Here is a 22,529-nt window from a genome sequence, read left to right on the forward strand (position 1 = left end):
AAGTTTGCATATTGCACTGGGCGCTTGAAGATCATAAATCTATGCATGAGAAAGATGTAGTGGAAATTTTTTGGGGGGGATTAGAGTTTATTTTTGTCATCTCTGTGAGACAGCTACTCATTCATCCAGATCACAGCTAAGAAAAAAAGCTGGTCACAGAAATTAGCAGTTTCAGCTCAGCAGCAAAGTCGCCAGCCTGTGAAGGCAGAGAGAAATTGACTAATTAGCAATGCGCACTAAAACTTGACGGTTCTTTATAGAGAGAGAGAGACGAGAGAGAGGAGAGAGAGAGAGAGGCAGAGGAGGGGGTCGCTTTCTCCCCTTCTTTCTTCCAAAGATGTTTGAAATCGCAGTCATTTACGCTCGACAATTTTTACAATAGCCTTGAGCCATAATTTTGCGAGTCTCTCCAGCATCCATCCCCCTGTATGGTCTCTCTCCACCGGCCATGCACGACCGTTTCTCTCCCCAACCGTGGATTTCCTATTACTCTCGTTACGACTCACTGAGCCCCAGGCCCAAGGATAATGATGTGTTGTTTCTTGGTAGCATAATTTGTCACACGTACATTTTTTCTTCTTCTTCTCTTGCAGAAAGCTCTGCGCGCGCTCTCTCTCTCTCTTTCTCTCTCTCCCCTTCTCCCTCTCGTACATTTTCTTGCTGTTGCTAATTCATGGTGATCAAATGATGTACGACAAAATAAATTGTAAAGAGTGACTGCTTGGAGTTGGGCACCAGAAGGTTTTTTTGTTTTTGTTTTTTTGTTTTTGGAAGGAGCGATCAAACCTTTAAAAAGGAAGGACAATTGATTTTTTTTTAGGGGGGGAGCTTAAGTGAACCTTTACTTTGGCAGCTGGTTGTGGAGCAGGTAAGTTTCTGGCCTTCGGTCTATCCGTCTTGAGTATTTTCTCTCTCTCTCGTGGCTTGTTTATTGTCGTGAAAACGGGGCGTGTGTGTGTGTGTGCGTGTGGTTTCCGTGGGATTAGAAGTATGTGGCGATCGGGGGGGGGTGCACTTGTGTTACACGCACGTCTTTGGAGAATAAACTCCGATTGCAAGAAATGGTCAAAGGAGGAAGAAAGAAGGGGAGGGCGGATGAGAGGTGTGTGTGAAGGGGGGGGAGAGGAATGACCGGGTCCACTTAAAGGGAGAGGCTCTTGGAGATTTCTGAAACCCCGACTGTTGGGAGGCAAGGGAAGTGACCGGGGAAGGGGACCTCCCTGCCACCTGGCCACAGGCGAAGACTGCAAGCGCTGCCCATCAGAAGGGGAAGCTACAATGGAAGTAGCAGCCCTCGCCGGGATCCCGCAGAGAAGCCGTGGCGGCGGCGGCGGCGGCGCTGGCTGTTGCCGCGGAGGGCTCGGCTCTGCCGGAGGCGGGCGACGGCCAGCGCGGGTCTCTTTCCCCTCAGCGCGAGCAGGTGCAACTCCCAGGTTAAGGCTCGGTGTATTGATTCCCCTCAGCCGCCGCCGCCACCGCCGCCGCCCTCAGAGTCCAGGCGACTTTGGCTTGGGGAGCTCCGGCTCCTGGCGGCGCAGGGGCACTTTTCCCCGCCCGCCTCTTCCTTCTCCTTCCCTCATGCCCCCCAATCTCTCTCTTTCCCCCCTTCACATCCACCCACCTCCCCACTCGAACTTCCCAGAGTTGCCGGAGTTAAAGCGGCGCCGCCTTCCGCCCACAGGAAAAGCAACCCGCGCAGAATCAACGCCAGATTCTGGCGGGGGACTCGGCTCGGCCTGCCTCTCTCCCCGCTTTGCCCAATGCAGTGCAGCACGCGCAGCGAGAGGCGGCCGGAGTTGGGTGCACACCGCTGCCCCCTCTCCTCTCCTCCTCTCTCACAGACGAGGACATTCCTTCCTCTCCCCCCCCCCCGCCCTCGCGGTGCTGCTTCAAGGCGAAGCGTCTGGCGGTTCTGCAGACGCCGTCCCTCGCAAAGGCGGGAAAGGCGCAGTTTGGGGAAGGGGAGGGGCATCCGACAGGGGCATCTTCAGGCAGGCTGTCTGAAATAGCGGCCTGGCCGCCCTCGACTTTGGCAAGGGCTGCGTGGTTTTTCCGCCCGCCCTCTCTTTCGTCTGGATAGTTTCTCTGAGAGTTTCCGCCGCTTGCTGTACGAGCCCAAACTCTACCCCACCTTCCTTTCCCGCCTCCTGCGAAGGGAGCAGCAGCAGCAGTGTGGCGCGCAAGTGGCGCGCGCGCCTCCTCCACTCTTCCCGGGTTGAAAGAAAGTAGTTGCCCACGAGCCGTGTCCCACCCCCACCCCCACCCCCCGCCATTTCGGGAGGGAAGCAGCAGCAGCAGCGCTTGCTGGGGATGAAAGCCCAAGCCCCATGGCGGGGGGAGGGCAGCACACCGAGAGTTTTAAGCAGCCCCAAGCCCGCCGTGGCGGCGGCGGGGGCGGCTGAGCAGGACGCGTCTCGGCGCTTGCGATAAGGATGGACACGCCAGGCCTGTAAAAGCTCCGCGTTTGTTCTTGTGTGCCCCCCTCCACCCCCAGCCTCTCAACCACTCGTTTCCTCACCCCACCCCACCCCGCCTTGCCCCCTCTTTGCCCAGGTCGGAGGAGGCTTTCCAGTCAGGTGCGCTGAGGTTGCCCGCCATGTCCAGGTCCGGGGACCGAACGTCTACCTTCGACCCGAGCCATAGCGACAACCTGCTCCACGGCCTCAACCTGCTGTGGAGGAAGCAGCTCTTCTGCGACGTGACCCTGACGGCGCAAGGCCAGCAGTTCCATTGCCACAAGGCCGTGCTGGCCTCGTGCTCGCAGTACTTCCGATCGCTCTTCTCCAGCACCGCCGGAGGAGGAGGAGGCGGAGGCGGAGGAGGCGGCGGCGGCGGGGGGAGTGGGCACCACCACCACCACCCGCTGGGCGTCGGACCAGGTGCTCAGGACGGCCTACCCTCCAAAGAGCAGCAGCAGCAGCAGCAGCAGCAGCAGGAAGAGTCCGGCACGCCCTCCTCGTCCCCGGAGGACAAGCTGCTGGCCAGCCCGCGGGCCATCAACAACCTGGTGCTGCAGGGCTGCTCGTCGATCGGGCTGCGCCTGGTGCTCGAGTACCTGTACACGGCCAACGTGACCCTGTCCCTGGACACGGTGGAGGAGGTGCTGTCGGTCAGCAAGATCCTGCACATCCCGCAGGTCACCAAGCTGTGCGTGCAGTTCCTCAACGACCAGATCTCGGTGCAGAACTACAAGCAGGTGTGCAAGATCGCCGCCTTGCACGGCCTCGAGGAGACCAAGAAGCTGGCCAACAAGTACCTGGTGGAGGACGTGCTGCTGCTCAACTTCGAGGAGATGCGCGCCCTGCTGGACTCGCTGCCTCCCCCGGTGGAGTCGGAGTTGGCGCTCTTCCAGATGTCCGTGCTGTGGCTGGAGCACGACCGAGAGACCCGCATGCAGTACGCGCCGGACCTCATGAAGCGCCTGCGCTTCGCCCTCATCCCGGCCCCGGAGCTCGTCGAGCGGGTCCAGTCGGTGGATTTCATGCGGACCGACCCCGTCTGCCAGAAGCTGCTTCTGGACGCCATGAACTACCACCTGATGCCCTTCAGGCAGCACTGCAGGCAGAGCCTGGCCAGCAGGTAAGTAAGAGAAGGCGAAGCGGGCGGGCGGGCGGGGGGTCCAAGTCAGATAAAGCCTCATACTTTGCATCGGATTAGCTGCGTGTGTACATGAAACTTGAGGTTCAAAAGTTGACTTCAGCACTACAGAGCTGTGAGCAAAACAGGGACAGCGCCTGGCTGAGGCGGTGGGTTGAACACACCCTCCCATAGGCACTGGATGAAAATAGAGAGGAAATATATATTGGGGGGGGGGACACTATAGCAACAGCCACAGGGATATCATGGCTCAAAAAGGAGCCATGGCTTAGATATTTGGGGCCCTTTAAAGATGCTGCAGCTGTTTTGGATAGTCACTTCCTACTGCATCAATAACACGTGCAGAAAGTTTGCAGACAACTGAAGCTGAACCCTTATGTGGAAGGAAGTCACATAGGGACTTACTTCTCAGTAGACCTATATAGGATTGTGCTGTGGATTTCTGCTTGTGCTCTTGTGGGTGAGCTTGTGATAAAGGATACAGGTCAGTTCCTTGTGTGATGCACTTGGATAAAAGTTCGGGCTGTAGGGAAAGTTCGAGCAAATAACTTGCCCTGTTCGAGACCTGTCAAAATGTATGAGGAATTGCACCCACACTTTTCTGGAAGATGCTTTGTTGATACAGCCCATGGTGAAGTGTTTTGAAGAAAGCAAAGTACTTTTTAAATTTATTTAAATATTTTGATTTAGGGGAGGGGAGCACAAAAGGAGAATACAGTTTTGAAAAAGGGAAGGAAAACTTCAGTAACAGGTTGTGATGTTCTCCTTAAGTGTTAAGCTGCCCAGTCTCTGAACTACAGTACTTGTTAGAGGTGCGGTGCACAGCAAGCAAGACTGGTGTCAAGGGAAAGTGGAATGTGCTGGATAATTTAGGAGATGTCTCTTAAAATACAATATGGGGAGAAAATTGGATGGGCAAACAGCCATGGCTTAGTAGCATCAGTTTTAAATCCCATTATGATCTCCTTGGGCCCTTTCTACAGGGATGGTATCTTGCCAGCTCCTCATCTTTCTACTGTGGAAGTTACCACAATTCTTTCTGATATAATGCTCTGTTCCCATGATACTACAATGCAATGTACAAGTTATATTTAACAGCAAAAAGTACAACTTAAAATGTGTTAATCATTAACATGCTTCACATTATTCCCAGTTTAATGTTTCACCTGTTTTATAAAACAATCCAAATACAGTGCAGATGTCTGGGTTTACATCTAGCTCTTAAAGTACTTTCTATGCTTACTTATAATACTGTCCTTGATAAAATGCAGGTATTGCCCAGGAATAGTCATGATATCATACTGTTTGTGTTTGTGACATCATATATATTTTCCTGTTAAGTGAGTGAATGAACCATAATGTTGAAAACAAAGGGCAAAATCCATAAAAAATATTTTAAATTGCTACTATGGGAAATGAAAGAGATGGGAAGTGTTTGATATTATATTTTTGTGTGTAGCTATGCCTCTTTTTTGTTGTATGTATTAATATCAAACTGTCTGAAAGTCTAGACATGTCACAAAACTTTTATTTTGTCTTTTTAATATATGGTTAACAGTGAATTGTTATTAAAGTGGCATGATGGGAAAGAGTGTTGTGAGATCCATAGTGTTTTGCATATTATGGTGTTTTATTTCCCTGTGCAGAACTTAACAAAAACTCCATGTTTAACTTAAACATTTAACTTTAGCAGATGATAGCTGCAGAGCTTCTGGCTTTCTTTGTCTCTAGAGAGGCTTTGTAAAATATCTAGCTACACTTTAGTGTATCTTAGTATCAAGTATTAGGAAAAAATGTAACAGGAGCACTAAGAAATATAAAAGCACATTTGAGGCCTTAACAGTAACATGTCTGGCAACTGTCTCTAGGATAATATTTTGGCTTTCAAAATACATACTACATTACCTACTTCAGCCTCAATTCTGCACACCACCTGGGACATGATGGGGTTTGTGTTGTGGTGGATTGCTGAGATACCAGGCTGTTTGGTTCAGTGCAGATACCTTCCAGCTTCACTGGTCCATATCATTTGAAGGATATGTAGTGGTGTTCTGACCACTGAATGTTTACAGGTGTCAGGGATGCTGATACTTCTGCAGCTGGAAGCTATCTTTTTCCTTTAAGCAAAAAATGCACAGAACAGACATAGTCTGACCTTATTCTGTAGCCATTAAGGCTGCAATCCTATACCTGCTTACCTGGGAGTAAACCCCACTGAACTAAATGGGGCTTCCTACTGAGTAGATATGTATGGGCTTGCAGTGTTATGGAACTATGGGTTGAATCCATCTATGCTATATTCAGAGCAGACCCATTAAAATTAATGGGCCTAAGTTAGTCAAGCCCATTAATTTCAATGGGTCAACACTGAATAGGGCTAACATTGGCTACAACCCAGTATTTCTCACTTTTGTACTCAAATGTGAATACTGATTTAACTTGTTTGTTGCACATATAACATTGTATGGACATATTGAGAGTATTAAAACAAATTAACCTCTGTAGTCATATTAAAACTTTACTCTGGATATTATCATTGATATCCATTAATGATCTACTCTTGTATCTTGATAGTTTGACTTTCTTTAATATTCCATAATTATTCCACGATACTGTCTAGCATATACACAAAAAGATAAATAAAAGATGTTCATAAGCAAAGCAAATTTTATATGCACCCGATTAAGGTTTTTTAACTGTTTCATGTGACTTAATTAAAACTGAAGAAATTAAATATAAAATTTTAAACTAAACAAATGATTATCCTTGAAAGCTTAACATTAAATGAAATAGATTCTTTAAAAGGCATGGGAACATTATTTGGAATTATTTGGGGGAAAGCATATTTAAAACTTATTGAATAAAGTAGTCTGATAGATAGAAATGAATATAGAGAATGATTTCCAGACATGATTATTGGTTTCTAGGGAGCAATAATGACATAGGTAAATTAGAACTACATGAAATGTTTTATGAGATGTTGATAAGGGATACTTATGAATATGGTTCTTTTTAAAAGAGACTAGTTTCTTTCTGAGAGGTAAATAGTTAAGTGGCATAGACATCTGCTTAGTACTCTATAATGAAGAAACATAGAATTAACACACCTGCTCTTAAAGACTGATTAACATCCTGCTGCAGACTCCCATTTACTTTAATGGGGGCTGTATCAGGCCTTTAGCATAATTTGATAACTGTCTTCCTGATTTGCTTAAAATTACACTTTTGTTCCTAATGCACTACTTAAAACTATTGCATGCAGATGCTTTGGGATTTGCCCTATTTGCAAACTTTAAACTCCCACTAAAGAGAAAGGGTAAATAGCCAAAAGCCTGAATTATGATTCTCAGGTTGCTCTCTGGAAGTAGTAATTTTATGTATCTTTTGTATTGCAGCCCTAAAATAAGATAATACTGTTATCACTGCTGCAAAACAAGTGCACATATTTGAAACTATAATACCTTTGATGATGGTCTGTCTCAAAATGAAATCCTTCAATGGATGCAAGACCATAGCCAACATTTATTACATTTCAAATGCATTATATAGATCATACCAATATGCTAGTTCTAGAGAATCAGTAGTAAAGTAAGATATACTTTTCACCCATAAAATGTAAATGTTTGTTCTAAAAAATATGGAAAATGTATTTTTCCATAAGAAAGAAATCATAAAATTTCAGAGTTTAGTGGAACTTAATCCTAAGAATTGTATAAAGAACTACAGCTTTATACCCTGTAAAGTGCTGCATATAACATGCATGATTTGCCCCCTCCCCTCTCTGCTTTACACACAAGGGGAGGAGATTTAAAGTTTCCATTTGCAGTTTGTAACAAGCAGCAGTTTCCTGTTTTGTCTGAATATGAGAAACTGTGGTTCATTCAAACCACAATTTGTTAACAAACCAAGATAGCACACTATGCTTTGTTTCAGTATCCTGATTTGTTACCTTATTATGATTTCTACAAACAAAACTCTCATGTTCAGATGAAATAGGAAACCACAATTTGTTACAAACTGTGAATCAAAGCTAAATCTAGTTACACACAAAGGAGTAAGGGATAAAGTACAGTTATGAGGATCATGCATGTATTGACAAACCATGATTTTGTTACTTCTGAATTGGGCTTCTGCATTAGTTGCTGAATGAAGAGGCAAATGCTAACATGGAGATTGTAATGTTTATATGGCTTGCTTGAGGTAATAATAAAGCATCAACTTCAGCTTTCCCCCTTATTTGACTAGCAACCAGTCATCAGTGTCCTGGTGGCAGAGACTCTTCCTTGCATTACAGCTTATGGTTTTCTTGGTGACTGGTTTTAAAGATGATAATTTCCTTTGCATTTTCAATTACATTTTAGAGCTGTGAGTTGAAAGAATTGGAATAAAAGATGGAGAGTTTACTTTGTTCCCATACTTTCCCCATAAACTGAGAAAAATGAAACAGCTCTCTCCAGGCAAATGGTATCACTTTTGCCTTTCAGCAAATGGGAGAAGTTGGATGTTTGAAAGGGCTCTTTAGGTTTTTCTACTAATCTTGGTTCACTAGGAAGTCTTAGCAAGAAAGGACCATGATACCTCTTCCTCCCACCTGTTCTTGCAGCTCACTACCATTTGCCTGGGTGCATGAGCTCTTTTTTAATGTCTCACATATTGATAGTTACAGTGACTGTGCTATGGAAATCAGGTTGGATACTTCAAGACAATGGTTTACATGTTTATCCAGAACTCTGTAATTCTTTGCCTCTTGCACCACTGAGTAGAACTTAGTTGTCTAAAAGTGTCCATCACACAATGGACTTCACTAGAGTGCTTTTTTATATTTTTTTAAAAAGCTAGATATTGATACTTGTCAAGTTAGACTTACTGCAAAGTCCGTTGCATGAAGGCATATAATTGTCAATGGCCAATAAAGCACTTTTTATCATTTTTATCATTCTAAAGTTCAATCAAGTTTTGCCACTCTGTTTTCCAAGGGGCAGACTTTATTTATCTGTGTGTAGTTATGAGATATAAGTATGGTTGAAATCCTAGTTGCAGTCTGTGTATGCTCACTGCTCTTTATAGGCACCATAATCAAATATTAACTAAGGAAGGGGAGCGCCTGGCACTTGCTTGAGATGAGGGGCTTTGGAGACCCGTTCTCCTGTTTGGTTGGGGTGCAAGTGAGAGGGGAGAGGGAACTGGGTTTGAAGCTGCATGTTCTTGCAAGCCAGTTGTATTTCCCCCACAACACTATGCAGAAAGGGTCCTCTTCTCAGTTTAAAGATTCCTGTTGGAAGGAAATTGGTCTTGGAGGCAATAGCTGATAACATATACCATGCAAGCCTACTGGTGGAGGGTTTGTGCCTGAATGCTGCTCTCATGCTGGCAACATACACTGGCAGTAAGCGGGCAACATGTATGTCCAGACCAGGGGCTCCACTAGAGTTGGGTTCATGGAGCTTGAGCTCCAAATCTTTTTCTAAGTGCCCCAAGCATTTCTGTGTGGGTAATGATTTTGGGGGAAATGGAATTGTAAAGGGTCGATTTGGGTAGGATATTCATTTGGAAGAATAAATGTGTTTAGAGAGATAATTTGAGGGTAATTTGAAAGGGAATTTAACTGATTTGGATAAAGATATATTGGGAAATTAATTGGGAGTAAAATAATTGAAGGAGGACTGATTTTAGGTGCTCTGGGTAGGGTGCAAATTAATTGAAGAATTTACACAGGGTGATTTGGATGGGAAATAGGTTGACTTGCCTTCTCTGACATTTAAATTCTGAATTTGCATCTATACACATTAGCATATGGTGCTCTTATTTAACTTTGTGTCAAGGGGTCCATGCCCTCCAAACCTTTAAGTACCTAAATATTCCCCTGGTACAGACCTCAGCCCCATTGGGTTTGGAGACCGTTGAGCCTGCTTTAAAAAGAAAAGGCAAGTTTCTCATAGTTCAGTTGGTAGAGCATTCAAGTAGAGTATGACTTTCTTAATTTTAGGGTCATTGGTTCGAGCCCCATGTTGGGCAAAATATTCTTGCATTTCAGGGGATTGGACTAAATGACCCTTGTGGTCCCTTCCAACTCTACATTTCTATGATTCCACAATTCCTATATATATTTAGAGGTTCCCTTAACCTCTAAGGACCCACTTGAATGCTCCCACTTCCCCATTTTGCCACCCTGCTCATCCCTATGCAGCATACTTATGCTTGTTGCCTTCCATCTCACAAGGCAAAACTTTGAAATGGAGCTGAATGGAGGCCTGCTGTTCAAGTGAAAAGGGGGAGTAAAACAAACAAGCCAAAAAGAACCCACTAAGCACATTCAGATCCTTCAGCTTACCTTAGTTTGCTGTTTAGTTTGCTGCCAGTATCCCTTGTTATTGAACTATAACACTCTGTATCAAATGAATGGCCTTCTGCCAAACGTATTAATTTGAAGCTGCTTTTCTGTGTAGAGAAAGAACCATGTGAGACAACATCTGCCTTCTGAGGTCAAGTACTATAAATATGTCATAATAAGTCAAGTAGTAAGGTGATTATTGTGGGACTGAAAGTGGGAGATGAGACCGGCAAGCTATCACAAGCATTTTGACACAGTTCTTGTATATATGAAATACCTCACTGTGATCATCCACTGAACCCACCTGGATTATCTGCTGCTCCTGTTTTGTACTCTTTGTGTGAGCTGTGCAGTGTTTAGAGATGTCTCTCTACCAAGTAGACCAAAAAACATGGAGATAAATTTTATCTATGAATCATATATGTATCTTGTTTTTTTTCCTGAGGAGCTCAGAGCTACAACCCAGTTCCCAGATTTTGTCTTTCCTCTGTTCCATTACTGCTAGTCCCAATTCCTGACACTGGGTTTCATATATTCAGCTTTCTTGTTCTTGATCAGACTCTTGTATTCCAATCTAAGTTTGATCAAATTTTCCATGGATTCCTCTGATGTGAATCCCTAACTGCCTTAGCCAGAACTTTCTTAGCCGCTTTGCACTGACCATCAAACCAGCCAAGGTGTGCTGATTGTGTTGTTTATTAATTGTATAAGTTATCAAATAGGGCCTGAGTTCTGTGAAAATTTGCTGGAAGACATCAACGATATTTGGAAATTTGCTCATAAAAAGTTGGCGCAAGCTGGTCAGATGATCACTATATGTTGGCATCTGTCTGTCTCAAGAGACAATGGAATGTGCCTCCAGTGATGAAGTCAAACTGCTGTGTTAGCAGCACCTCTCCTGGGTGGAAGCCTGGGCAGTATGTATAGAGGTCCTGGGCTGCCCAGACAACAACCCCTCCCTCAGCCTCACTGATGTGGTCTAAAAGAAAGCAGACCTATATGTTTGGCACCAGCTTGCCTGCAAGAGCTGCTGGAAGGAGGTGTACAAGGTGCCATCCAACTGTTTTGGACTTAATAAATTAAATATTGTCCTCTGGCCCCATATATCCACATCGCCTAGAATAGATAAACTTCAGATTCAAAATAACAGCCCCAACCCTGAAGCTTTCCCCCAAACAACCAGTGCTCTTTGGCAATAGTCATTGGAGGTCATCAGGAGAAACGGCAGTCACAGTGGCATAATAAATCCCTAACTTCAAAATAGCACAACAGTTTATGGTTGGCACAATCCATGCAGAGTAATCAAATATCAAAAGTAATCAAATATGCAAAAACCTAGCAGAAACGCCCCATAGAAATGCTGTCAGCTGTTCAATAAATAATAATAATCTCTGTCACTGTTTTTTAAAACTAGGAGTCATTTTAAAGAACAAAAAAGTATTTCTTGGCATTGGATTTGCAGCTAAGTTATTTGTTACCCTGGAACATTTTCAGGAAGATGGCTCCAAATATTTCTAGTAGCATATATCTCTTGCTGTGTCATTGGAAGGGAGATAACTGATTTAGCTCAAATAAACCCTGCCAAGATTAACAGAAGCTGACTGATCAGGGGGAGGCTGGAGGGGGAGGCTGGAGAAAGTAATGGCTGAGACAGCAGACTTTTTTTTTTATAGAAGCCTCAGAGGGAAATGGATAACCAGCCATAACAAAGGAACAAACATTACTTTTAGAATTCCTATGAGACTTTGATAAACTTAAGATGGGATTTGGGGTGCAATATATGCAGTGTTTCAATAGAGCAAATTAAGGAGATAAATCAGGACTGCATAATTTCTGATCACGTACCAGCTTGCTCCCTTCACAGATAGGGAGGAGAGAAGCATTCATGTTCTTTAAAGCACAGCTCTCCATGATGTCAGATCTCAGACACTATGATCAAAGACAGTGTTTTCTCCAGGACACTGTGATGTGAATTTTCTGTACAAACCTGAAGTAATGGTGAGACAGTACAATCAGCAAGAATCTGACTAATAGGGAAAGTGAAAACTTGTATATCCAGTTCACGAGAGGTTTTTTTTAAAAAAAACAACAACCCCAAAACCCTATTAAACTGCCTAAAAGGTAAATGTACAGCAGGCAACTTGCCAAGAAATTTTTGAATTGTTCACCACTGTAAATAGTGTTAGTATAATACATCCTACCTCTCCGACTCATATGTACGTACAAGAGCATAGCCTCAGGGCATGTAGTTTAGTCACCTTGCTAAAGCTAAAGCAGTTCCAGGTCTGGGTCTGGTCAGTTCCTGGATGGGAGGCTGTCTGGAAACCCCCATTTATGCCACCTGGAATTCCATGTTGGAAGAAAGGCAGGATAAATAAATAAATATAGAAATAAAATGAATACTAAATAACACATTGAGGGGCCAGAAAACTTCTGTGGGTTGGCATTTGTTACCAGCATCACCCAACCTCTGATTTTACTCCCTCCTGGAACTCAGAGTTTATCACTAACTGCCAGGAACCAGAGGAGACTGCCCCTACCACACCAACATATCAGTAATAATATGGTAGCAAAAATCCATAGTAAAAATCCTTACGGTGGATTTTAATCATAGGGCACTTTAGGAACCAATCCTAGCTAAATAGCTATAACAAATAAAAATAGTGTATTGCAATACAATGAATAAATGCAGCCTGTTATATGTCTGTGAAGTTGGGCACACTCTTCCAAGTCTAGCTAGCAGTATATAGAGTTGGGGAGTGGGCCCATCTCTGCCATCACATCTCTGTCAGCCCCTCACACTGCTGCTGTCCATTCCCTGGGAGGGCACATCTGTTGTGAGGAGCCAGCTCTGTGTGTCTAGGCTTTCTCCATGATATGGTTCCCTGATTGCACAGGGTTCCACATCATGACAAGCAGAGTTCGAAACTCCCATTGTTCTTGGCACTTTTTGCGACAGGGAACTGTGCCTAAGATTTCAGAATAAAACTGCAGGATGGAAGGAAAGGAGGACATTTTTCTGCCTCCCCACTTCCAGCTGCTTTCTGGAGACTGGAGAAGAGACCCCCTTAGGAGTATTAGGGGGGTGGGCAGAGGAAGGACTAAACCATGTGAAAAATGAACATAATATTTTAGCTGCAGTTCATTCATTTTTAGCTTTGAATTCTTGTTATTAAAAAAGCATGCCTAGACATTCCGTTCTTGTGCCCATCACCTAGGTTTAAGGTGCCATTTAGCTCCTAGCTTTCATATCTCAGTTTCTAACACTGATGAACAACGGATGGATAACTCTTTGGAAAGCTGCCTCTCCTCTACAGTTATGCCCCTCAGTGTGTGTGCCTGTGATAGAGCAGCCACAGCCTCACTCTAGCTTCATGTAATTGTAATGACATGAGTTTGAATGTCCAACCAGGGCTGGAGTTTTGTACACTCTTCTGTGCCTAGAGCTAGAATTTCCAAATAGAGAATTGCCAAGGCTTTCTGAGTAGGTCACCATGCTGCCTGGGGTAAATCCTGAATGAAGTGTGATACACTGAGCCTGTGGAGGCCAAGAAAATGAAACTGGCTCCAGTATTTGTGTGAGAGATTCATTTGAAAGGGTTCAAGAAATTAAACTCACCTACCTACTTGTGTAGTCCCACAGGAGGGAAAGAAAGAAAGAAAGAAAGAAAGAAAGAAAGAAAGAAAGAAGCATCTAGTAATGTATGTCTAAACAAAATATTTAATGATAAATCAAGATTACACGGTACAAATTTTCTGTACAGCTTTGGCCTGAGGCAAAAGCTGGTGACTCAGAAAGACAGTGAAGAAAAGACATGGTTGATGGTTCTTTTCCCCAAAAACATTTTTTAAAAAAGGTAATGGCAATCATAAGGGTGCAACCTCCAGGTCTGCAAGAGCAAGTTTCCACATCATATTTCTAAGAGAACCTTGCTAAGGAAATCATTTCTTTGGATGATTTGATGGTGGCTGTGGGTGGGGTAGGACCATGGTGTGCACTGTCAATGGACAAAGGGCTAAGCAAAGTTTTATTGTTTCTGTGTTCAGAATTGCAGCCTCCTGAGGCTGCTTTTGCTTTAAAACAAACACAAATGTTGGTGTATTGTTTGTATCAGTAATCTGAAGCAGGGATACAGCAACATGAAAGGAAAATACTTTAAAATGTTGCAAAAGCACTTGGGATCCAGTTAAGTGGCTGAACAAGGATAGCATAATCAAACCAATAGGTGAAATCAGTTGTGTTGGCCTGGCTATTTCATGTTCATAAAAGAATGAAAGGTGAATGAAAAATGTAGTGTGGCTGTCAAGGAAGTAGCTGCACAAAGTGAAAGAAGAAATAATTTTAAGACACAAGTATTAACTTTTGAAAAAGAAACAAGTGAGGAAAGGACACTGTAGTTACATATATAAAAGAAAAATCAAGAAGAATTGGGAACAAGATACACATTATTCCTATTTGTTTCCTTTTCCATTTTTGTAAGATTTCCACTTCAGCATTTAATACTGCCTTTAATTTGTCTGCTGTTAGAATCCTCACATAAACCTCCAACTGAAAAAAAACTTGCAGAAAAACCAAAATAATAGGACTTCTTTTCTAAGCAGTACTCCAGCTCTGTACTTTGTGACCTGCACATCGGCTGTCTTCTTTCTCTTGCAGATTGCCCCTTCTCTCTGTTTTGTTTCATTAATCCAATCCCTTCTTTACAAGTTCTTCACATAACACGTGAACATAGAAGCCAACCTCCCACACAAAAAACAGTTGAGCAGGTATTAAAATTGAGTGGAACAAATATTTATGTTATGCTGATGAATTTTTTCCATCTCCAGAATTTGGAAATATTTAATTCAAGAGCCCCCATGTCTCTGAAGCATTTCACATATTACACAGAGGCAAACCCAGTTTTGCTTATGAATAGGGAGCTGTAGATAATGATGGATCCCAGACACTTGTACCTATATTATGTTCATATTTGTAAACATGTTTGTGACATTCATATTTTATAACTTTAGGGGTACACCTGAAAAGTCTTAGGTGTAGATAGACCTAAAATATAATAGCTTGATTCATATTTCACTAACCCAAACATTGGTTTAGTGTAAAAGTGTGGGCTAATGGAGAGGATCTGAAGCCACTTATTTTGCTTCTTTGTGGAGTTATGAGAAGGTTTGGCTTAGCATGTCATCTGAATCCAGGCTCGTGGTTAAGCCAGAGTTGCCATATTTCAAAAAGTAAAATTCCTGATACTTGCTGCAATGTTGTTGAGCTTTTCTTTTGTTTTGAACAAACCCAAATGGTTGAGTTCTTGGAGCTGTTTCTGCTGCTTTTTCTTTCCATCACGTTGACATACATCCGGGTTTTCCTTGACATTTTGCTGTTTCGGCAAAATTTTCCCCCGATGCCATTTTTACACTAAAAAACCAGGACATGTTGGGAATTTTCCTGACGTATGGCAAACCTAGGTTAAGCACTGTCCAGACTAAACACGAGCTCCAACCAAGGTTTGTTATTGGTTGCAGCTTGTGGTTAGTCTCAAGAGAGCTTAATTATAAGCATGGTTTAGACATTTCTAGGAGTCCACATATTCACACAGTCTTGCTAAACAATGTTTTGGCTTAGCCTGACTTATTAATAAGATGTGAAGTGGGCCTGAATTTTGAAATCATCAGAGGTTTCAGCATGGACGCTATATCACTCCTATGCTGTTTAGAACTGCTGAAGTATATATGGCTAGTTTGCACATAATACTAATCCATGGTTAATAGCTTATCAGGGTCAAGCAGCATGGTAGTTCATACTATCTGATTGCTTTGACTTCACCCCTACCCTGGTGTGAGTGGGAGCAGCAAGCCATGAAGCCTTGTCTTGTAATTATGTCCAAACTGGAATGTAGTTTGTTTCACCTTACATGGATCCATGTTGGCTAGTGACCATAGTTTGTTAGGAAGAAGCTATTGGTACAAGGGGAAAAAACTAGGTATAAAAGAATTCTTGGATGCCAAGATCCACTTTGGGGACAAGTAGTGAGAAAATCCCAGCAGATGTTTAAAATCACAAAATATGCAGCAAAGTATAGCATGGAAATATAGGCTGTTAGACCTTTAAAATATGCCCTTCCAAGTTCCTTCCAAAGTTTCCCTTTCAAAGGTTGGATTCATGTGCTTTTCCATACAGCATTCAGAAAAAAAGTTTGTTTGTTTTTCTTTTGCAGCTTGGGCTGTTTTACTATGTAATCAGCATAAGTCTACTGAATTCAGCGGGTCTACTCTGAATGTGACTTAGTTGGATACCATCCTCAAGTTATAATTTCTTGAGGATGGTATCCAACTAAGTCGCATTCAGAGTAGACCCGCTGAATTCAGCACTTTTGGTGTCCAACTGTCTTCTATTTCTTTTTTGTTGTAGGGGAGGTATCAGCAATTTCCTTCTCTGTTATGATACCCCACAAACTGCAGAAAGCCTTCCATAAATAGTTGATAGGATTTAACTGTGGATTGCTTTTAATAATGCTGCATTTTTACTGATTTCTGTTACTCATTTTTCATTTTTAGAATCTCAGGATATTGGGTTTTTTTGGGGGGTGCGAAACATGTACAGAAGTAGGCTTCTGCATGCATCTTTAAAGGGATTATATGCTGGATGTGCAATTCCTCAGTCCAGCAGTATCTGTGCATGTGTAGAATCCTCAAATAAGCTGAAAATCACACCAAATCAGTTTTTTGGCAGTGGAAACTGAGGTCTGTCTCAACAACCCACCTTCTCTTTTCTCCACTGAACAGGTGACTGGCACAACTTGCAGTTTGGTTTGTTTGTTTTTTTGTTTTTTTTTGTTTGTTTGTTTTGAGAGGGCTACACATACACAGCTCTGGTTTCTACATGTTCACATTGTACAATTTGGGCCCAAGTATACATTACCTGTTACCGCTATTTGGTAATTCATATCAGAGTGTCGCCAGTCATCCTGCACCTCAGACAAGACAACTTTTACTATTTTTTGTTTCTTCATAGTGCTATGAGGCTTGAAGATGGTTTTTTAGATGAATGTGAAATGCAAAAACTAATAAAAAATTGAAATAAGCTTCTTTATTGGCCAAACTTGCAATGGTTTTCAGAATTTTAAAGTACAAGTGAAGTTGATTGTGATAGAAATAGAACATGCTACACAAGGCGGTTGGAATAAACAATTTACTCTCTCATTAAGGATGACCATGCTTAGGTGACTTATGGCTTAACGTTGCTCAGTCTCTTGTTATGTGTTCAGCCATCCTTAACTCAAATTAAAACATGGTTTATTCTACTCCCCCTTTGGAGAGATTGGGTAGAATGAAGCGTTATTGAAATTTTCATCTATCAGGCATGAATCGGAAGGTAGTCCATGCTGACAGTGACTGTGGAACTGATTCTGATCTCATGGGTCAAAGGGATCTGGAATTTAAATTTACTAACTTTGTTACTGCCTGCTAGCTATTCTGTGTCTGATTTCTTTTAAAGCAGGTAATAACTATCTTTTACTATAAGAGGCAGTCTTGGCATGATGGCTAAATATAAATTGGCAAATAAACTAACACCAAGCCCTATTTCTAGATTCATGTGCACATGCACTTAAGCAGCAAGCTCCTTCATATTCAATGCTACTCCTTTTGTAAATGAAATGTTTCCCTTGCTTGAATAATGTACTATCCAGAGGCCCACCTGCGGCACAAATGTCACAAATAGTGATTGTTTGATGTATAATGGTTTTTGCTACATACTGTCATGTTATATTAATAAAATTTTGAAAATGAGGGAGGGGGACAAAAACAAGTAGTGATCATTCTGAGCACAGTTTAGAACAGATACGTGATACTGTTCAATGTGAAGCAAGCATTACAACCCTAAAAGTTCTGTAACTTGGGTAAAATTCTGAGCCAGAAAGTAAGTTAAGCTTTTCTCCCACTCTTTCTTCCCACTCACCCACACCTCCAAGTCTCCTCCCATTCCCTTTCCTTTGTTGTTGCTTTGGTGAGGCACCAAGAGCATGGGAAGTGAGCCCTTTCTTCCCTGCTCTCCTCACTGATGCCTGGCATGCAGCTATGCCTGTGTACTAGAGACAAGAAGTGCTGCAAAATACCATTTCCCATGTCAGTAGTGCTGGAAAACCACATTCCTGTGTGTCTGGCACTGAGCCTTAAGTAACATGCAAGGTATTAGAGAAGGGAAGAAAGAGCTCCCACCTTTCCCCTGCCATCGCTGCTGTCACTAGAGCAACATAAAAGGCAAATGTGAGGGATGAAGCTGGTGTGTAAATGCAGAGCCGTCTTTCCCGTAGGGCTTAGTGGTGTGTTGCACCAGGGTGCCGGCCTCTCGGGGTGCCCCAGCAAGTGGAGGAGCTGTGCGGCTTTGCCAGCGGCCTCCCCTATCCCTGCACACCCACCAGCTGCGCCCCGCCAACCATAAGGCTGGTGGGCATCTTCCCTCCCAAGCCTCCTTGGTAGGAGAGCGATCCTCACAGAGGCTTGGGAGTGAAGTTGCGCCCCTCCCAAGCCTCCACAGGAGGAGAGCGCAGCTTCACTCCCATGCCTCCTCAGGAGGAGAGCGATCCCTGCAGAAGCTTAGGATGGAAGCTGTGCCCCACCAACCATATGGCTGGCAGGTGCACAGCTTCCTTCCCAAGCCCCTGTGGGACTCGCTCACCCACAGCGGCATGGGGGAGAGCTGCCCCCCAATGGCTGGCAGTGTGCAGCTACAGCCACCCCAACACTATCTATGGTAATTTGGGGGTGCTGGGGTGCTGGGCAGAAATTTGCACCCCGGCGCCGCATCTGCTAAAGACAGCCCTGTGTAAATGGATCACATCCTGTCATGCTCCAGCAACATCATCAGGGTGCAGCCAAGTCCGAAACAAACTCAGAACTGGGTTTGAGAGAACTAAGCTATTTTCTGAGTTTGGGAGCAACTTGGGGTGTTTTTTAACAGCCCAATTCTGACCAAGAGGAGTTTGCCCACCGCTAGTCACAAGTAGCACAGGCAGCCTGAACAAGAACTGGAGGTCCTGTGGACTTAGCTTTGGCATAACATCTGGCCTGTGACTTCCACATTGTGTGACCATCTGATTCTGATTTGCTAGGTTAGAGATAAAACCCAAGCACAGGAGGTGAGCTGTATATGTTCTGTAATGTGCACATTAGAATAGCACTGAATTGTGGTGTTATAATAAAGAGGTGTATAATCATATGAAGGAGGGTGCAAGTAAGTGCATTTAGGATTGCAGCCTTAGTTTGCTGTAATTGTAATCTTTGTGGTCCAGTCCTATACACCAAGTGTGTAGTACCTTTGGCCTTTCAGAAGTTGTTGAACTACAATTCTCATCAGCCCCAGCAAGCATGGCCAATTTCAGCAAGATTTGGAGCGCCATAGGTTCCCTACATCTGCTGTACACACACATCTGAAGTCCCATTGAACTAAGTGGTTCTTATCTCTGAGCAGACTTGAATAGGATTGCACCTTCAATATCATAATTAAGATAATAAGGCTATACAGACAGAATTCGAAACTCACTTGAGTTCATTTTCCACAGATATTTCCATTAGAGCACCATGCTAATATAATTAGTTGGTCAAACATATGCAGGCTTTAGTAGTAGTAGTTGTTGTTGTTGTAAGAATGCAGTGTGTGGACATTAGTGATAAAGCTCCCTTTACTGAAGTACTTTTTTATTAACAGGGTATCTCAGCATCAGAAGTGTTGCCCTCTTTTTTAATGTACCTAAAATGGTTCAGTAATAATTCAAACCGGTTAATGGAAACAAGTCCTGTTTTGCTTTCCAGAACCATTGATTAATGCAATAAAGATTGCAGGGTAACCAAGTAGGTCAGCAACCCTGCAGTGAGACGTTGCATCAGGCACATAACATACGTCCATAGCATGTGCATATAGTTAAAATTTCACATCACAGTAGAATGAATTGCCTTACCATGGTTCCCTATTTAGAATTTTATCACTTTTCCAGGCTTCTGTAACTGATAGATGTTCAATTATATGTAAAGTGACTATTAAAGCATCAGTACTCATCTAGGGGTCTAGGTCTCCTCTCCCCTTTTCTCTTGAAATTGTGTTAAAGCCATTAGTGTTACAAAGAAACGTGCATTCATCAGGTATAGCGATGGAGGCCAGGGTGCATATTACAGCTTTTACTGCATATGAGACGTTGCAGTCCTGTTCTTAAGAACTGCCAGGCAGATTGGGAATCACGGTCACGGTTAATAGCAGCGAATTGCCAGCTCTTGATGGGTGGGTAGTCACTCTTTTCAGTGGCTGCCCCCTGGGGGAGAAGGTAGAAAAACAGAGGGAGGGAATTAGAGTGACTTTGCACACTTGAGCAGGTTCATGCCGCTGGATCAGTGGCAAGCATTGGCAGGGCTCCACTCTGGGGAGGCTCACAACAACATCACAGTCTCATTTTACCAATTGGTGTTGCTATAGCCAGTGGTGCTCAGAGGGAGAGCAGAGAAAGGAGGGGCTGTGGAGGGGGAGGAGGCAATGTAGGGCTAAATTAAACAAAACAAAAAAAAGGGTTTTGTAAGTAAGTAGAGTTCAGCCTGTACCTGTTAGCACAGTGCTACTAATTGTGCCAGAAGTGTTGGAATCTAAGTTTCAGTGTGTGATTAAAGAATTGGTTCAGAATCTCTCTGCATAGCCTTAATTTTTTCAAGGTTCTTTGGGTGCAGAATGGCTTTATAATAATGATTTTGACTAATACGATTTTTGACATGCAACTTTAATGTTTAACCTTAGTACAACTCCAGAGCATTTCATGTGTATTCAGCTGTAAAGAGTGATGATTTAAAGGGATAATATGAGAAAAAGGTCATTCTAGAATAAACCTTTAACAAATTGCATAAAGGAAACTTATTATTCCACAAGTAGAGGGCTATGCAGCTTTTCTTATTATTTTTTCTGCTGGATTCAAAAAGTTGTTGAGACATGATAGGGCAAGGAAACAAAAAAAAAAGTGAAATAGAAAACTACAAGCAGTGAACATTCCTATGATGGTTATGATTTTGTTGCTACTAAAAATATTCTCCAATAATGTGGTTATTCATCTTCTCTCTCTTTTGGGTGAAGAATTCGCTCCAACAAGAAAATGCTTTTGTTGGTTGGTGGACTGCCCCCTGGACCTGACAGGCTACCCAGCAATTTGGTTCAGTATTATGATGATGAAAAGAAGACATGGAAAATACTGACAAGTAAGCAGTTTACTTTACGTTGAATTACCTTGATGAATTTTAAAACATGGTTAATTAAATTAGACACTTTATTGATTTGCTTCCCTACAGAGATTTGTTTATATATTACACAGGTTTCACAATGGAAGAGTAAATTGAGAATGTAGGAGATAGTACCTGCACAACAGAACAAGCCTAAATTAAATCTGTCTTAAAATCATTTTAGTACGCTTATAGTGAAAACTGGCAAAGCTTTCTTAAATAAACCTGTCTCCTCCTCTAGGTACCTTTGCCTTCTATTACAGTGTATATTATATCCTGTGGACACAATCCAGCCAGTTAAGACCAAGTGCCACTAATTTAAGTAGGAGAGTTCAAAACATGCCTAGATCACTCACACGGAAACTGATGCGACTTGGAAATTCCTAGCTTTCTAATTGGATTGTGTCCTATTTATATCATACTTTAGAGCTCATGGCATATTGCATTGTACTGCATACCCTTTTACACCACTCATGGCCTAGAGAATTGCCCCCTCCCTCCCGTTGCGGTCTTCCACAGCTCTCACTGACACAGCCAGGTATCAGTGGTACGGGTCAGCTTCGGTAAACTGTACTGGCAGGTTTTCTATCCAGATCTGTCCCCTTCTTTCTCAATGGCAACTATGTTTTACAGCAAGCATTTTGTCTTAAGCTTTGGAACTTATTGTTATAGTGGTTACGATTTCCAATCTAACGTGGTCATGGAATCAAATAATAGTGTTTTTTCCTGGTGCAGTAGGCTGTGTATTTACTGGTCCCCTTGTGGGCAGACTAGCCGCACTGGTCAATAAAACTACATTTTTAACTGTCAGAATTGCCTAAAGCTGTTCAGATAAAATTATAAACGAGCAATTCTGATCCATAAATCAAAGCCATACTTTAAAGGCCGGACAACTTGTGAAACTTAGATTTTCTAACAGAAATGCTGTTTCCCAGGCAGCCTGATCCTAAGAGGCCACTTTACCTGCAGTGGAGCAAATACAAGCTTGGCGCATGCCGGGGGGGGGGGAGATGTACCACGCAGGGAACAGCACCGGTACAATAGCTCCAACTACTGCCAGTGCTCAAAGGTACTAATTGTGCCCATGACACCTTAGTGACCCATCTCATGTTCCTTAGTATCTTAGAAAACTATATCACTTTTCTCAGGACTCAAGTGTAGTTTCAAACTGCAACACTGGACACAGTTGTGTATGTGTGTATACATGTATTACTACTGGCTTACATTTTTTTGCCTCCATTTGGGATGACCAGATTCAAAGATTTTTCATAGTACTGAAGAGGACATTTTTGGCAGATGCAGGTTCTCATAGAGTGAAAATGTGCATTTAGCAAAATAATTGTTCTATACCACTATT

At 42.9% G+C, this 22,529-nt stretch overlaps 1 protein-coding gene across 3 annotated transcripts in view; it reads left to right on the top strand.

Annotated features, from left to right (window-relative positions):
• The first annotated feature begins 296 nt into the window (after nt 1-296).
• KLHL14 (kelch like family member 14) overlaps nt 297-22,529 on the top strand; it is a 59,671-nt gene continuing 37,438 nt past the window's right edge. Inside the window, exons 1-3 of one of the 3 annotated variants that reach the window (XM_053396274.1) lie at nt 297-868; nt 2,554-3,579; nt 21,030-21,151. In XM_053396274.1, coding sequence (XP_053252249.1) covers nt 2,597-3,579; nt 21,030-21,151 — 1,105 coding nt within the window. In that variant the 5' untranslated portion in view covers nt 297-868; nt 2,554-2,596. Of the gene's footprint in view, nt 869-1,152; nt 1,434-2,553; nt 3,580-21,029; nt 21,152-22,529 lie in introns of those variants that run through there. The other 2 variants (XM_053396273.1, XM_053396275.1) reach the window with 2 other exon arrangements.

This window comes from Podarcis raffonei, chromosome 7 (genome assembly GCF_027172205.1).
Source record: "Podarcis raffonei isolate rPodRaf1 chromosome 7, rPodRaf1.pri, whole genome shotgun sequence".
In the NCBI taxonomy this organism is placed as follows: Eukaryota; Metazoa; Chordata; class Lepidosauria; order Squamata; family Lacertidae; genus Podarcis; species Podarcis raffonei.